We start from the raw sequence: 17,277 nt of genomic DNA on the forward strand, positions 1-17,277 counted from the left end.
TAATAACAAATACAAAATTATATGTATAATAAAATTTAATTTGTTGTTTTCATTTGCTTCATATGTATTTTATTGTTTCGGAAATCGCACATTCAATAAAGTTTGATTCACGAATAATAAAAATCTAACAACAACTGATTAAATTTGAATGCAATATTGACTTTGAGAAATTTGTTGAAAACCGAAACAATAATTTTATCATACCACGATACAATACTGTTTTATCAGCATTGCATAAAAACAGATCTTCGAAGTAAAGTGTTTACAAATCGTGTTATAGTCGCGCCACAATAGCATACTTGAAATTTAGCGCCATATAAGCACAGAGTTACATATTTCAACTCGTTTTATCAATATGTTATAGTTTACATACTTTTTCCAAAAATATGACTCGTCGACTTACCGTTTCTTGCGTTTAATATTCTTTATCCAACATTTCTTCTAAACAAATGTTCACTAGTTATTGTGACAACAATGTGACAATGGTGAAAAACAAATTTACATTGAGAAATAGGTTAAGATTATGTTGGAATTTCTCTAGTATCAAATTTTTCTCGGAGAACGCAAGCAAATAACGGATCGACGGAAAAATGAGCAAGCTATGGAATTATTTGATATTTCAAGGATGGATGTCATATTTGATGGCAGCTGGTTTATTGGTTTTCACGAGCGGCTTTTTGCTCAATCGCGTTGCAAGACCGGAACGAGCTGAGTGTAAAGATTGCACGGATTCTGATTGTAACGTCAAGCAACTTCTTCAGAATCCCGATGCCGCTGCAACCATATGTCTCAAAAGAAAGTCACGTGTTGTATTATTAGTCGTAGATGCTTTAAAATATGATTTTGCATATTGGTATAATGATAATAATTCTACCTCATCTTATTATCGCAATAAGTTACCTATAATTCACGAATTGTTGCAAAATCAACCTATGAATTCACGCTTGTATAAGTTCATAGCAGATCCTCCGACAACAACTATGCAACGATTAAAAGGTCTTACCACAGGATCGTTGCCAACCTTCATTGACATTGGGTCTAATTTTGCCTCTGAAAGCATCAACGAAGATAATATTGTAGATCAAAGCACTGCCGAAGGTATAGTTTTCATGGGTGATGATACCTGGACTAATTTATTTCCTGGCAAATTTAAACGTCAATTTCCATCACCATCTTTTAATGTTTGGGATCTGGACAGTGTTGATAAAGATGTTAGATACCGTATATTTTTCGAGATAAAGAAGAAAGATTGGTCTCTCCTGATAGCACACGTTCTTGGAATTGATCATTGCGGACATAAACATGGTGCTAATCATCCTGAGATGGCTAGAAAGTTAAATGATACAAATAGTCTTATAAGAGATATCATCGAGTCCTTAGAAGAGGATACAGTACTTTTTGTTGTTGGTGATCATGGAATGACAGAAAGTGGTGATCATGGTGGTGATAGCAGGAATGAAATTGAGGCTGCCATGTTTGTTTATTCTATGGTTCCTTTGATAAAATATGATTCATCTAACAATACTGTGAACCAAATCGATCTTGTTCCAACATTGGCATCTATTCTTGGTACTCCTATACCATTTTCAAACTTGGGATCTATCATACTTGATTCAATTCCAAGTTCATCAAGAAATGGGGAATTAAAAGATGAGTTATGGTATTTGTTGCATTCAGTGTGGAGAAATATTGCACAGACAAAAAGATATATAAGTGTATATTCTGAAGATACTTACTTATTTTCTAAAGAACAGCTTCAAAATTTGGAAAATATGTATAACTACCTATTTAACCAAATTAAGAGTATTAATACTATTGAAGAATTTGACTCTTTTATTGTGAATAGTCGGAACTACTTTAAATTGCTCAAAGATACATGTTCTGAAGTTTGGGTTCAATTTGATTCTAGTCTAATGTCAAAAGGCCTGCTTTTGATGTTTTGTGCTTTGTTTTTCTTTTATTTATTTATCACAGGCATTCCAGAAGATCGTATGTATAAGATATTTGAGTCTTCATTTCTACAATGTTCTATTTTAGCAAATTTAATTACTGCATTGATAATGTGCCTTTTGTTTTTCTTTAATATTTTAGAAGAATTCAAAAACACAACATTGTTTGCCACTGGTACAGTATCTATAATATTATTAGTAATATTAATTACTAAGAATTGGGATGTTATTTCATTGAATTGGTATGATTATAGAAAAATAAAAAAATTGATCTATATTACAAGATTAGTATTTTTTTTAACAATATGCAGTCTCTTTTCTAACAGCTATATTGTTGAAGAAAATAATGTATTATCTTTTTTAATTGTTACTCTTCTTTGGCTTATCATGTTTAATCTAACGAAAAAAGATGCTAGTGAAAATCCAGAAAGAAAAACAAAACCATTTTTAAAACAACAAACAAAATCAAACTTGAAGATAATTATAATAGCCAGTAGCTTAATAGCATGTATTTCCATAAGATTATCTTATTACTTCTGGCGTTGTAGAGAGGAGCAACAACAAAGTGTATGTTCTATGTTTATATTTGGTAAAACAAGTTCTATAACATCGGACAATTTAGAACGTATTTTACTTGCCATCACATTAATTATACTTGCATTACACATTACGATAATAAGACTATGGTTGCAAAATTGTGGAAACCTTTCTGGTTTCTCTCCTAGTGTTTTAGTAGGACAATACTGTCCTGTTGTGATAGGTGTTTGTATGGGTTGTTATTGGGTCCTTCAAAGGTTACCAAAATTTGTAAAAGTAAAATTTGCACTGTCTTGGCAAGTAAGTACATTGCCTAACATAGTATATGCATTGAGTCTGTTTGCAATCTTTATATTATACTATCGTCCGCTCAGTATATTTTTACTACCAAAGAAAAAGGAATTAATTAACATATACCAAGATGAAAATGTAGTACCTCGATTATTTGAGAAAATAAAGGAGTCAATTTATCGAAAAAATATAGACGTAGATCAAACGCCAGTTGTTTATGGCTTGGGTACTGCGTATAGTGCCACATTTGTCTCATTAAGTGTATTTCTTATGTTGTTATATTCTTTATTGTTAGGGGATATATTATCACCTAGTACTTTCTTAATGTTTATATGTTGTACCTCTGTTTTGGGCTTATCAGCGATAGAAAGATACAAGAATGCTAATAGTATATGTAAGTACTTTAATCTATAGATAATATGTAAATGATTTAGATTACAAAACTGCATTCTTATTGTTATAATTTTATAAACAGCTGAACTGGTAGAAGTACCTACTCCCATACTATTGTGTTGGTTCTTAATAGCAGAATATTTCTTTTATGGAACTGGGCATCAACCAACTTTCCCTACAATTCATTGGGATGCTGCTTTTGTAGGAACAGGTGGACATTTCTATGGAAATTTATTACCAGCAATCTTAATAGGTATCTATATATAATCTTGTTTGTATTAACTTTAAATCTCTTTCTACAAGTAATAATTTGTAGGAATAAACACATTCGGATCACACATTATACTAGGTGCAACATTACCACTATTAGTTATTGTACCATTTACTTTTTATCTTGTATTTCCAAAGTTAGCTAAAATAAAATTTTCGGAAGACAACATGAAAAGAGGAGAACTGCATCTGTTTGAACAAGATTCTGTGTTTCATGCTGCAATTTTCTCAGTTGCAGGAAAATATATATTACTTCATGGAATCAGAGTAAGCAACATTTTTAATATTTTAGATCTGCTAATGTTTTAACAATATAAACTAAGTATAAACTAAATAAATAATCACTGTTAAAGAAATAATTTGAAGTTTAAAAACTATTTTTATTGATGAGTTTTTATAACTTCATATAGACATTTGGTAGCATGCTTGCTACGACGATTCACTGTCGACATTTAATGGTTTGGAAGATCTTCGCGCCGAAGTTAATATTCGAAGGCTTGGGATTATTGGTAACATTAAGCAGTGTACTGGCGTCCTTTTATATGGTGTTCAGAATCGATCAGCAAATGGAACATCTTATATCCAGAGTGACAAAAGGCAGATGATAAAATTTTTCTTGATATAAGATGTAATCAACACAGTAAAATATCAAAGTTTGAAATGTAATATTAAGTGAAAAATGCGTGCAATGACTTGTTACTGCTATCATTAAAATTGGAAGTCTCTACCAAAAAGAAGTAAATTAGATATCCAACGTCGACACTTACCAGTACTGCCATTTTCATAATTTTATATGACTTTATATAAGAAATAGCGAAAGCGTAGTTATACAAGGTGGTTGGTAACTGGTGGTACAAGCGGAAAGGGGGTGATTCTACGCGAAAAAAGAAGTAGAAAATATAGAATAAAAATTTTTTTCTTTTAATATTTTTTTTTTAATTTTCCCATCAAGACAACGATCTACAGTGAGATCCGTTATAACGAGACGTGATAAAGTGCACGCGTACCAAGCGAAAATTCAAAGTCAATTTTCTCGAAAACAAAGCCTGAAACGAAAAATTTTTGTTCTATATTTTCGACTTCTTTTTTCGCGTAGGATCACCCCCTTTCCGCTTGTACCACTAGTTACCAACCACCCTGTATATGAACTATTAGTCCAAATAGGAAAATTGAACTGAAACATTTAGGACATGAGAATGATATGTCTTTTCTTTTGTTTTTCCAAAGACCAAGGCATGTTATTAATTCTGGTGCTTCCTAACACACTAACGCTACCCTGCGTGCAATGCATTGCTGATTACAGAGAAACAAAGCAACGCACTTGATGCAGGATTGCGTCCATGTGCGCAGATGATTGCTTGATCAATGTACGTATTTTTTTCACCATTTTAAGTTCATCACTGTTAACCGTATATTTTTCATTTCATTTACCGCATACGAAATTGTATATATAGCGTATATTATAAACATAATAGTAAATTTAATAAAACGTTATATATCTTTAAGGTAACTCTTCTTATATATTTTAAAATAGTAAAATTCTTTGAACTTGTGCCTTTCCCAGTACATGGTTTTATGTTCTCTATGTATTTTGCAAAATATACTTTATTGAAAGGTATCATCAAACGTACACGTTATATATAGTATGCGAAAAAAATGATCAGTTAAAAGATAGAGAGTTTGTAATTACAAGTGATAGAAATATTCCTGCTAGGTCGGTAATCTAATGATGATTGTGATGTCTGTATCCTCTATTGTCATTTCTCAGGTATTCCATCCAGTTGGCCCACTTATAATAGTCCTCGTAATCGCTGGGATCCTGTGACAGATGAACATGTTCACAATATTCACAGTATTCAAATTACACATACCTAGTTTTGGTAATTATTATTTTGAAAGACAGGCACCTGCATATTAGGCAATACAGGCATTTGTATCTGGAAACAAATGAAGTTATGATGTTGTATAAGATATCTTGTCAACCCATCATTTGTTTTACAATGATACAAATTGTTGTTAACTATCATATTTAGCTTTCATTATATACAATATAGAATACAAATATATAGATTCAAAAAGATATTTAATCTGAAACTGTTGTTTCGATTTAAATGCTTACATATAACTTGATTCTTCCACCTTGGTGTTCAGGTGTAGATCCTCCACCTGCCTGTACAGACTCTATAGAACCAGCTGGCAAACTCTGATATCCCTGATGCATTTGCATCTTAACTGAACGTACTTGTTGTTTTTGACTGCTTCCATCATTCAGAAAAGATTCAGCACCACTGACAATTTCGCGCTTTATACCTCCTGCATCTTCGGGATAAGAAACCCAAACTGAGCCAGGACCTTTTGGCAGTGATCGAGCCATCTGTAGCCCGAATTTACTATAACTCGGATTGTATGCAAGAGGCACTCCATAATCTAATGTATCTAATTTATGTTTAATAGCATCCAATAGACTCATGTTAATGGGCAAACCACTAGGGGAAGAAAGAATGTCATTAGTCATTGGATAATTGGCATTAAATGCTCCTCCGGGAGCAGCTGTAGATGCCATTCTTGCTTTTGTTATATTTTGGACTGCCAAAGTAATATTCTTCTGTAAATCAGTTAACATATCAAACACTTGACTCAAAACACCCATCTTTTGCTGAAAAGAAAACATTCCATCGATCGTTGGTTTCGCCCATGGACCAGGACTAAAAGGTTTAAATGGTTTCTTTGATGATAATGATGTTGCAGACTTTTCGTAAGAAATCAAATCGTTCATTGTTGTAACCATGTTGCTTTTTAAATCACCCAATTCAGATAATATGTTGCTAACAATCAAATCTTTAGCGGCATTGATCGATGAGAGGTCTTCAATGGATCTTGCTATTTTTACTTGTGCATGACTTCCATCAGATACAATAGATCTCACCAAATCGTTTTTAAGATTTGCACTATCGTCATCGCTAGTTAGTGCAGTTTTATTCAGTTTTAAAGTGTCAAACAATTTATCCAGGAACTCTGATACTTTATCATTGTACTCTGTTGGATTAGGGATTACAGATGATGGTAACCAAAAGTCAGGTGGTACAATGGTACTTTTCGTTGTTGGAACTTCGATCGGACCTGGTGCTGGAGTAGAAGTGACAATATTTTTAAACAAATTATCCAAAAAGGTAGTTTTCTTTGCTATAAACATAGATGGATCCACCACAGGTCCAAAAGGTCCAAACATTCCTGGTAAATATTGTTTTGGTGCTGTCGGACCTCCCATCTTTTTAAGCAGTACATTCACATCTTCTTCTGGTTCTTCAGAAATTGGAGCAAGAGTGGGATATGGAGGTGAAGGTCCCAAATCTTTTGTTTCTGGCTTACCAGTGCCCATAATTGAACGGAGTTTTGTTACAGTAGACTCATCTGTGCTTCTTTTTCTGCGGGAAATCTCATCCTTCATACTATAGTCAGGTATGGTATTTAAGCTTGAAAATGGAGGCATAGGCCCAAACTTAGAAGCCATAGGACCAAAAGGTTTCGAACCGAAAGGTCCGAAAATTCCACGTTTGTACTGGCCAGCTTCATCATCCACGTTACTTTTACTTAATAATGGTGTTTTGTCAACAGTATTGTACAAAGATGGACTTACTATATATGGCATAAATGGTTTGAAGCTCGTGGGATAAGCAGGTCCCAAGCCACCAAACAAGTTGCTCAGCATATCTGTCTTCTTCGAAATCATCATTTTAGGATCAACAAATTTTGGGAAGGAGGGAGATTTTGGTATATAAGGTACTGTTATGGTGTCCATTCCTGTTACTGGTAGTCCGAGAGCTCTTGCATAAGCTAGAAGAACATTTTTCATATAAGGAAGGATATATAAAATATATACATATATACTTTGTACATTTATGTGAAATATTAAAGCCTCTACCCCAAAATTTTAATTTTAACATTATTTTATTAAAATTACGTTTTCAAAAATTAAGTGTTTTATATTACCAGATTTTGAAGCATAGCTTGCCCATGGTGCTGCTCCTGAAGGGCCTTTAAAAGATGCTCTAGTTAATACTATCAAATAAGAGAAAAGTACCAGATCTTTTGGGAGAATCATCTTACACCAACTTATTGAACTCTGTGTTGTTACTGCTTTTATAGCAGCAGTCAAATAATAATAGTTGCAAAGCTCTTAAGCTTATTAGCATAGGACTAATATTCTCATTAAAATAATCCATGGCATACAGGAGGTGCACTTGTGTTTTATAATTAACCAATACAATTTCTTCATGCTACTTGGGAAAGTAATTTCCTTCATACTTGTGCCATTATGCTTCTGTAAATATTTTAATTACTCTGCTTAAACATTATCTTTTACAACAAATACATTTATATTTATTCATTTCATTGTTTTAGTTCATTGTTATAATCTATTTTTTATCTTTTTATTTTTATTATCTATAAATCAGAAATTCAGCATGTATCATTTTTCATTTACTGAATATAAGAACAGAACACCTTCCCACTTCGAATTGTAATCCGATTTCAATCGACTTGCAAACGAACTTGCGAGAAACGCGTTGTTCATTTGTCGACAATAATATATCAAAGCAGCTGTTTTCATTATTTGGTAATTACCAATTGATTGTATTAATATCGAAGAAAGCTGTCACTTTATAGAAAGACGTTTATGTCGAAATGGAGATAAAAAGCTCTTCTAATAGTAAGTAACAACGTTATTTGATGTATAATAATAGTATTTATAATAGTAGTAATAGATATATTTTATATGTAATCCTGTAATAAAAATGGCATAAAATAAACCGAAAACCCATTGAGATTTGTATAACAACTACCTAAAAAAGGTTCATTCTTTGTTTTAGCAATTACGGAAAATAGGAATGCCATGATAAATATTACTTCCACATTTGAAAATTTTCCATGGACTGCTTTACAGCAAAGTTCAAAAGGCACGAATATTATTAAAGCAATAAATCAATTGCTAAGTATGTACCATCCTAATGATGGTATAATTGCATATGAACGTGTATTAAAAGCTTTACTTATATTATCTGAAAATTTGGATAGCGACTTACAACAACAGATAATTTCTATGGTACCGTTACCAAAAGGTGTCTCAAATGATAAAATAAGAAATCTGATATTTAAAATTACTGAATTAATTAAAGCACCCAATAACAAGTCATTGTGTCAAAAGTATGACTTTTATTAAATTAATTTTTATTATTTTTTTTATAATGTTTAATTACAAGTTTATTTTTTAGAATTACTATGACACCTGAAGAATCTAATACAGAAATATTAAATGAAGACTCAGAAATTCATCTAAACCAAAATATTTTACTTGACACATCTCAAAATCTTGAATTGCATGAAAAATTTGCATCTTCAGTACCTGAAGTGTTCAAAGGTTTTCCTCCTAATGAAATTTCAACAATTCATAATCATGTGAATTATATGTATGATACATTGAACTACAATATTCCATATATAAAACCTCACGTTAATAGCAAACAAAGTTTTTCATTAAATACTAATGAAGAAGAAGAATCATTAAAACTTCAGTCAACATTGAAATGGTTCCATACTCCTCATCTTTTGTATAAAACTAATCTTTATCGAAATTCTGCATCTGGTTACCAACAAAGATTTTTTAAATCAATGGATGATAAGTACTTCCAGTTGTCCATTGATAGATTCAATAACTGGAATCAGTGCAATATAGCTAACATGCCTTATGCACTCCATCAGGTTTGTAACAATTAATTTGTTAAAAATATTGTTAATTTAGCTATCCTGGAATAGAGATTGTAAAAATAATATTACAGGATACTACATGTTTAAAAGAATTATATAAAAATGGCATAATTTCAAATAAACAGAATAAGAATGAGATCTTCAATTTGAAAATAACATATGATGATAGATTTGTAGAATCAGAAACAAATTGTGAGATTTTACATAATAGTGATGTAAATAAAAACTTCAAAAAGTATAGTAATTTGAACAAAAATAAAATTTTTGACATGGAAGTTCAAGAACATTTTAAACAAGAATTAAAGAATGAACAAGCAATTCAACAAGATATATATAAAATGGATGTTGTATATTGTGAAGAAGAAAGAAAAGATACAATAATAAACATACAGGTAAAGGAAATTTTTAGTCATAGCAATTATTTAAATAATTTATGGCAATTCTTGTAAAAGATGACACTACAAACATTAGAAGAAGAGAATTTAATGGTGCATAAGAAACTTAAAACAAGCTTGCAGAACTTTTTAAAACGTGTAGAACAGGAAACTTTAATCAGTAATAAAACTCTTTATATTCATCAATCATTAACATATTTCAATTCAATGTATACAAATATTAAAAGCATTTCTTCTTTTATAATGCAGAATTTCCAACATTGCCTAGGACCAAACCTTTGTATATGGTTCCTCCTACATCCAAACATCGCAAGTTTGTAGATCAAAGAAACCTGGAAAAGAATAATCAATTAGATATTTCGAGTAATAACACAAATAATTCTAAAAATATTAATACACTAGAGGATACAACAAAATTCATTGAAAAGAAATGCTTGGAAACATTTCATATTTGTCCAAAACCAACTCAGTTAAAAATGCTTCATAAGAGCTTAAATGCTGTAGTTAGTAAAACACAAACAATAGAATGTGAGAAAAAGGACTACATAGAAAATTTACTATACAAGTACCATATAGTTGTTGTGTAAATTTAATATCTTTCATGATCAGCAAACTTATTTAACAAAATTATTTATATACAGATCTGCAGTGAAGCAAACAAAATCAAAAAGCTTGAATACTTTACAACAAACTGCATCTATTACAGAGTTGGTTACATTTAAAAAACAGTACTATGATACTTTACTCAATATTCAGAAAGCCAAGAGTTTGTTATAATTGTTACAATCTTTTTAACATTTTTTATAAGCATATGAGATTATATGTATGTATATATTTATTATTTCTTAGTGGCAGTGGCAAATTCCTTGGGAATATCATCTGTAGAAAATTTCACAAAATATGATCCATATTATTCCAATCATTCCTATCAGGAGCAGCAATTATTACAACGTGGACCATTAATTGTTAATCCACAATTTGCAGTACATGCTATGACACAATCAAAATTATCAAATATACATAACACTCCATATGCTTGGATGAAATACAACAGTTGGAAACATCCAACCATGAAACAATTAAGACTTCCACAGCAGGTAAGATACAATTAAATATTGAATACTATATATTCAAATATATAAATATTCCTAATTATTTATTTAATTGCTTTATTCATTTTATCTTCTTCTAGTTCCCATTTCAAGTTTCAAGGAATAAAGAGTAAGTTTTCTAATCATATATATCTTCTACTGCAATCTTATTTTCCATTCCTTTTTGTATACTTTTTTGAATTAAATGCTATATTTTCTTATTTTTTCATTCTTGTGTTGGAAAGGAATTCTGTACTACATTATGTAAAGACAATGGATATTCAATGTTTTGCGCAAGATAAAAGTAAACGAATGAAGCAAAGTGTACAACGTAAAAAGTTAGAAGACATAGTTGGGAAATTGAAAGAGATAGAAAACAGCAATATGAATAATTAAAAAATTATTACTGACCTCTATAAGGTTCTTAGTTCTTGAAAATATGTTAATCTATAAACTCTTTGCATACATATCGAGACAAATAATTATAGAAAATAGTCAGAGCATAGCAGCATATATGCAGATATTCCATAAAGTTATATGTACTAAAGGAAAGTTCCTTAAAGAATACAAATAATATAATAAAATATTGATGGAGACTGTTGATTTAAGAAAATACATATCAAATAAAGTTTTTCATTCTTTCATTTATCTCGCACCAGTCTCAACAATTAATGGAACATTGATACGTTTACATGTGCACACGTATATATATATATATGTATATATATATATACATGCATATACATACACATATTCTATAATTTTTTTGGCACTGGCAAAAGATAATAATTGAGTATTAGATTATTAATCGCGAATATTTTTAATAATTTCGTTTGTATTTCGGACGATTGCGTAATAGTTTTCTTTGTTTAATTATTGTTGCATGTTTGTGATGTTGACGTCAATCGAGCCTTAATACTTACAACATAGTAACTAATAAATGTACACATATTCTTTAGTATTAACATAGAACAAAATTGCTGCTAATTACTAACATTTCGTAGTATATTTTATAATTAACATATAATATACGCACTTATGACTTTTGTATAGTCTACAGTATAGACTCTATACTACACAACAGTCATTCATTTCATTATTTCTAAATGTACAAAATAACTTTTAAAAGAATAAACGGTAATAATAACTTAGGTGTTATATCGTTCATTCGATCATTAATCGTTATTGTCCAGAACAATCGCAATGAAGTATGACAAATTACCAACAGGTCAATATATAATGTAACTCTTGGTAATTTACTCAATCACATATGTCAACTCACAATAATATTTTCTTGTTTCAGAAAACATTTTACCTTCACAATGAGTCTATAATAGAAACATTATTATATACCCATATTTATCATTAACAGTATTGACAGCATCATCCTAATAGAAATGGATTTTCATACAAATGATGCTTTCAATACTTAATATTAATATCTATTTATGAATCGAAATACATCCAAAGGATCTACAGCAATTGATTTTTTTGGTTGTAAGGACTCTTACATTTTATTTTTGGTAATATCCAATGAATCAAAGTTAGGCCAAAGATCTCTTGTGTCATGTAGTTCATGTATCTCTTTTGGATTGTCATTATTTAGTATTATAGTTGTTCAAAACAAAATAATGTGTATAAGCAAATCTTATTAAACTGTTCCATTCCAAATATTGTTTGAATGCAATATAACTCAATAAATCTATTCTAATTTCCTACATCACATTATAATCCTATAAATATTTAATTGAAAGTATCATTTTATAAGCGAATAAGATATATTAAATTGAAAATATATTTTAATCTTATTAAGGCTATATAGTATTTGGAAAAGAGACTAATATGAAACTTCAATAATAATTATTGTATATTTCAAGTTAAATAATAAACCATTCATGGAATTAAATCATATATGCAAAAAATAAAACAATAGCAGTTGTATAGCTCTAGACAATCTTTTGTGCGTACAGTGTGTGCTATTGTTCAACATAATTTAATTAAATTCGGTGGTAAAAATAACACGAATTTCAGATCAGATAATTGTCATGCTACTTTTTAATGCAAATACCTCTCTGGATTTTAAATTGATTTCATAATAAAATAAAAAAATATTTATAAATACCTAAAAGAAATATTGTATAAATATATCATAATACAAGAAATAAAAACTTGCGATACCAAGATTAGAAGGAAGAATAAGTAGTAGAAGAAAGTTTTAGACAATTTATACGAATTTTAATAACTGGTTCCATAATTAATCAAAGAATCATTTTTCAATCAATGTCATTTATAAAATGTAAAGAAAGGGTATGTTTATCAGAAAACTAACAATCTTGTTACAATGGTGAAATAGATTTGCACTTTGTTTAAACAGTAATATTTAGTTACTTCTTTACTTTCTAGAATAAATTGCGATGGATTGAAGTTCAAACCTAATGTTAATCTTTGTTATTTGTGCCATAATCTGAAGCGTTTTCGATTAAAGTTCATACAGAAATACATTAAACACTGTTGTAGATTCACATACTAAATATAAGTCTAACGATTTATTTATTGAGGTATTGCAAATCGTAGCGAGGTAAAGCCTCTGATACTAAGTTATTGAAAAGTAACAAAGTTATTCGACATACATGACACTCAAAGAGCGTTATATTTCTTCTGGCAGTGTCCGTACATTTTTTTTTAATTATTTTACTTAAACTTTTAAGCTAAATATCTTGCACCATGTAACATTTCCACCCAACATTTTTATCATGAAATCTATCCATATTTTTTTTAAACACTTTATCAGTACACCAGTAATGTACCATGTATAAGAAAAATTACATTTATTTCTTCGTTGTGTTCAAGAAAACCAAATTACAACATCATCAATATTTTGACACAACGAAGCTACCATAATATATACTATTCTCTTTTTTTCTTTATGATCCTATATGAACACGCATTTTTTCCTTATGCTAATCAATTAATTAGATAACTGACGCGTTATACACGCCAACATATAATTAGATGCCTGATCCAGATGTATATATTCTAATATTGTATCAAAAGACAAAGTAGCTGTCACTTATGATTCTAGTCGAAATTAATTACTTCTTTGTGTTTATAAGATTATAATAATCTTATAATCAAGTGAAACAAAACAGAGGTCCCAATATAATCGATTCTATGTACCACTTGTTGTATGGTAAAAAGAGATTTCAAGGACCAAACGGTCAAGAAACACAATCTTCTGATAATTTTCAAGATGAATTGTACCTCTAATACGATATGTATGTACTAAAAATTACTTTGCTCTTTAATTTGATGAATCAGTAGAGACAAGGTTGTACAAGAGTACTGGACTAGAAATGGTTTGAGATTTTCATTAAAGTAAATAAGTAATGCAATACCATTACTGATCGTTATATTCCCTTCTTGCAAATAGTGCGTATACCTTTTACAAAAATAGAGATGGACTTTTTCTAAGCTACCAAACTACATAATTGTATAAAACTCAACCGTTTACGTATAAAATACTAATAAAAAACTAGATTTCGTTATGGTATAATTACAGAAAATAACTTGTGTTTATCAATTCTCGTCTAAATTTGTGAAACACATTTCTACGTCCATCTCCGTGCAACAAGAATATCATTTTGAACAATAATCGAAGTAGTATAATTTAAATACTTGTTCCATGCATACTAATTCTCTGTATAATTCACTTATAACAAGAAATGCTAAACTGATATTAGTTTTTCAATCTTAATATAAATACTTGTTGCCTGTTTAAAAAACAATTTTCATAAATTTACAGTTGTAATAAAACAGAAAATTAATACATTTGCCTGATTATTAACTATTGAGTATGCATGGAAACAGAATATATTGACATTAAAGTATAACAAAATAATAAATAAATATTTTAATCTTTAATTATTAATATAAGTTATACTTACAAATAATCCCGTTAATACTTAGGTTTATTATTTGATATATAATTGGAATGAAATGACATTATCTGTATGTCAAAGATGGGCAGTCTGGTTGTATAATGCAGAATGTCAAAAATCGACAACTAAAAAGAAATTATTTTCTTGGCAGCATAATATACAAGGCAACAATAATTTTATATAGGATTCTTAAATGTTTGGACATAAGACATTATTCCATGGTCTTGATTGCAATATAGAGCTTTTCTGGAATTTATCTACACCTGCATAAGTAACTGATTAACAACTTAATTCCAAACTTAATCTCATTTTATGCACAGAGAAGAAAAATATAGACTTAAAAGATGATAACAAAGACGTTATGGTCACTGTGCACTACTTTAACATTAAAGTGACTTTTACATATGTAAGTTTAAACACATTCAATTTGGACAAATTCGTTTAGAAACAATATAAATATTTCATTGGTAAGACAATAAAATATTTTCGTTCTTTTTTATCCTTTCCTTAATACAAACAGTGAAAGAAGGTTCAATATGATATTACGAAACTATCGTTTCAAGGGAAACTTCTGTATTACATAGCTGTTCCCAAAAGTCATTCACTGCAATGAGTCCAACATTTTCTAACACATGTATACGCGTTTTTATATTCAATCAGGCAAAGCTGTAAGGATCAATAGTTTTGCTAGAACAAGGTTGGACGTCATCAGGTGGTGGATGCCATTGTCCAGTCCACATGGCAGTACGATCCATAGCTATTTCTGCTGCTTTCTCCATACTGTTGCTAGATGTACATTCCATTTCCCAGTGGAAACCATTTTGAGTCACTTGCATTGAACTAGATTCATCTATGCCACAATAGTCCTGTGCTTTATTGTTCACTGGCATTTGTAAAGTTTTATTTCTAATTTGTATAGAACCACTGCCTCTATGTTCAGCACCAGGCCAAGGTCGGGATTGTTCTACCGACTGTAGAGGTAATTTCCGCGGCACCCGTCTAGATTTATTATCCTCCAGAATATGACCACTATTGGTTTTGGTACTTATTAGATTTCCATCGCCTGAACTACTATCACCATCTCTTCTTCGCCTTCTCCTTCTCCTTTCAATATCGACATCACTTCTTTGAATATCTTCGTTAGTTTCTTGGGTATGTAAGAAGTGTTCCCTTGCAGAAGCCCAGTGATCTTTTCTATTGGCATCTTGCTTGTATTTTGTATGATTATCATTGCTGTGATGGCCATTATTTGTGTTTGTATCACTGTCTATATTTTGTTTCCTTGACTGTTGATTTTTGACAGCCCATGAAGCAGGCCTCTTAGGGCTCCGCTCTTTGAGAGTAACCTAAAAAGATAAAAATTAGAATTATTGAGAATAGTTTAAATATAGTTATAAAATAATGATAAGAAATAAAATTACTTACTCCCGAAGAGGAAGAATTGTCAACAGGCTTATAAAGTTGTGTTGGTGTATGATTGCGACTATCTGAACTCCTACAACTTGATCCACTGCGACCATGTATCCATGAAAGTAAGAAGGCTAAAATAGCACATGACAATCCAAGCGCTGCCGCTGCAGACAACTGAGACCGAGTGCGTTTTGGCACCCAGCCACCACTGTGATATTCCCATATAGAGCATGCTAATAATGCACTACTCAAGGCATAAGATAAGCCTATACCAGTGAATATCCAAGCATTCTATAAGAGGTGGATTCTATCAGATATATCAGTGTCAAAATATTAAATCATTAATAAATACACATATAAAAATTTATATTTTTAATCATGATGGTAACATTAACTAAAAATAGAATATTGATAAATCATTGACTACTTACCAATTTTGCCCAATTGAAAGGAAAAACATATATAACATGCGAAATATCAAGGAAGAGGAGCAATGCAGTGACCAAAAAACAGAAAACTGCTACAAAGATCATGAAACGCAGCCGCCCGATTAAAGGCAACATAAATAAGCTGACCTTGGCAGTGCCGGAGCTGCATAATGTTGCCAAACACGCTGCAGATGATATCTATGTAAACAATTTAAGGTAACTTATTGTTTTAGGAATAAATAAATGAAATAATAATCTAAATGCTATAGTACTTACAAGTAGTAAAAGTCTAATAACACCAATAGCAGTTTTAAGATGTCCCTGTATGTCACAATAAAGTACCAAATGACTTGCTCTTGGCCAAGCCAAAGCATTTGAGGAAGAGCCATGGTGATCACCATAGCCATAGTGACCATGATAATTAGCATGTGAGTCCCATGAATGGACTGTTGAATGGACCCCTGGTGAATCCAGCTCCAAAGGTTGGGAGCTAATTTGCCCCCCTGTTCTACTGCCTGCTATTAATATAATATCAAATAATGTATATGTTGATACTCTATTTTTTCTAAATATTTGCAGTTTACAAATTATTTTCTTACCAATATCAAAGTCCTGAATGTCCTCAGGTCTAGAATATGCAGAGGCTGGTAGTTCCAGGTCACGAATCTCTTCTAAGAGAAGTACTTCTATCTCGTCGGCTGCATACAAGTCCGAAACCGAGTGAAGATGATGCCGAGTCTCGCTCATTACTTAGGCACACTCGAGTGTTTACTCCTTCCTGCCTGCCGACGATCTTTCCTATTTGATCCACT

General features: G+C 30.8%; 4 protein-coding genes and 1 long non-coding RNA gene across 8 annotated transcripts; 3 read left to right on the forward strand and 2 right to left on the reverse strand.

The window, feature by feature from the left end:
• Positions 1-309: 309 nt before the first annotated feature.
• PIG-O (phosphatidylinositol glycan anchor biosynthesis class O) lies at positions 310-4,950 on the forward strand. Its single transcript, XM_033341751.2, has 4 exons — positions 310-3,171; positions 3,253-3,423; positions 3,487-3,707; positions 3,851-4,950. Exons 1-4 carry the CDS (start codon positions 591-593, stop codon positions 4,043-4,045), a joined length of 3,168 nt encoding a protein of 1,055 aa, XP_033197642.1. The 5' UTR covers positions 310-590; the 3' UTR covers positions 4,046-4,950.
• Positions 4,951-5,027: 77 nt separating this feature from the next.
• Positions 5,028-7,542, reverse strand: LOC117160756 (uncharacterized). 3 transcript variants are annotated; one of them, XM_076627765.1, is made up of 4 exons: positions 7,431-7,542; positions 5,560-7,274; positions 5,348-5,377; positions 5,028-5,259 (listed from the first exon to the last, which is right to left on the reverse strand). In XM_076627765.1, the coding sequence occupies exons 1-4, from the start codon at positions 7,540-7,542 to the stop codon at positions 5,164-5,166; spliced, it is 1,953 nt and encodes a 650-aa protein (XP_076483880.1). In that variant the 3' UTR covers positions 5,028-5,163. The 3 variants fall into 3 exon arrangements, with proteins under 3 accessions (XP_076483880.1, XP_076483888.1, XP_033197643.2); XM_076627773.1 differs by having other exon boundaries at positions 5,312-5,377; XM_033341752.2 differs by lacking the exon at positions 5,348-5,377.
• A 277-nt stretch (positions 7,543-7,819) lies between these two features.
• LOC117160759 (uncharacterized) lies at positions 7,820-11,317 on the forward strand. The gene is given in 9 exon segments (XM_076627794.1): positions 7,820-8,148; positions 8,309-8,642; positions 8,711-9,197; positions 9,275-9,595; positions 9,656-9,758; positions 10,448-10,695; positions 10,791-10,817; positions 10,893-10,922; positions 10,924-11,317. Coding segments are annotated over 9 exon segments (1,737 nt in total). The 5' UTR covers positions 7,820-8,123; the 3' UTR covers positions 11,086-11,317.
• A 3,267-nt stretch (positions 11,318-14,584) lies between these two features.
• On the reverse strand, positions 14,585-17,212 carry LOC117160757 (uncharacterized). 2 transcript variants are annotated; one of them, XM_033341757.2, is made up of 5 exons: positions 17,065-17,212; positions 16,742-16,980; positions 16,469-16,663; positions 16,053-16,328; positions 14,585-15,973 (listed from the first exon to the last, which is right to left on the reverse strand). In XM_033341757.2, the coding sequence occupies exons 1-5, from the start codon at positions 17,210-17,212 to the stop codon at positions 15,284-15,286; spliced, it is 1,548 nt and encodes a 515-aa protein (XP_033197648.1). In that variant the 3' UTR covers positions 14,585-15,283. The 2 variants fall into 2 exon arrangements, with proteins under 2 accessions (XP_033197648.1, XP_033197646.1); XM_033341755.2 differs by having other exon boundaries at positions 16,742-16,983.
• Positions 16,293-16,908, forward strand: LOC143305142 (uncharacterized). Its single transcript, XR_013061847.1, has 3 exons — positions 16,293-16,421; positions 16,489-16,681; positions 16,771-16,908. It is a non-coding gene; the product is annotated as an uncharacterized LOC143305142 (long non-coding RNA).
• Positions 17,213-17,277: the final 65 nt, after the last annotated feature.

Source organism: Bombus vancouverensis, chromosome 1, assembly GCF_051014615.1.
Source record: "Bombus vancouverensis nearcticus chromosome 1, iyBomVanc1_principal, whole genome shotgun sequence".
Lineage (NCBI taxonomy): Eukaryota > Metazoa > Arthropoda > Insecta > Hymenoptera > Apidae > Bombus > Bombus vancouverensis.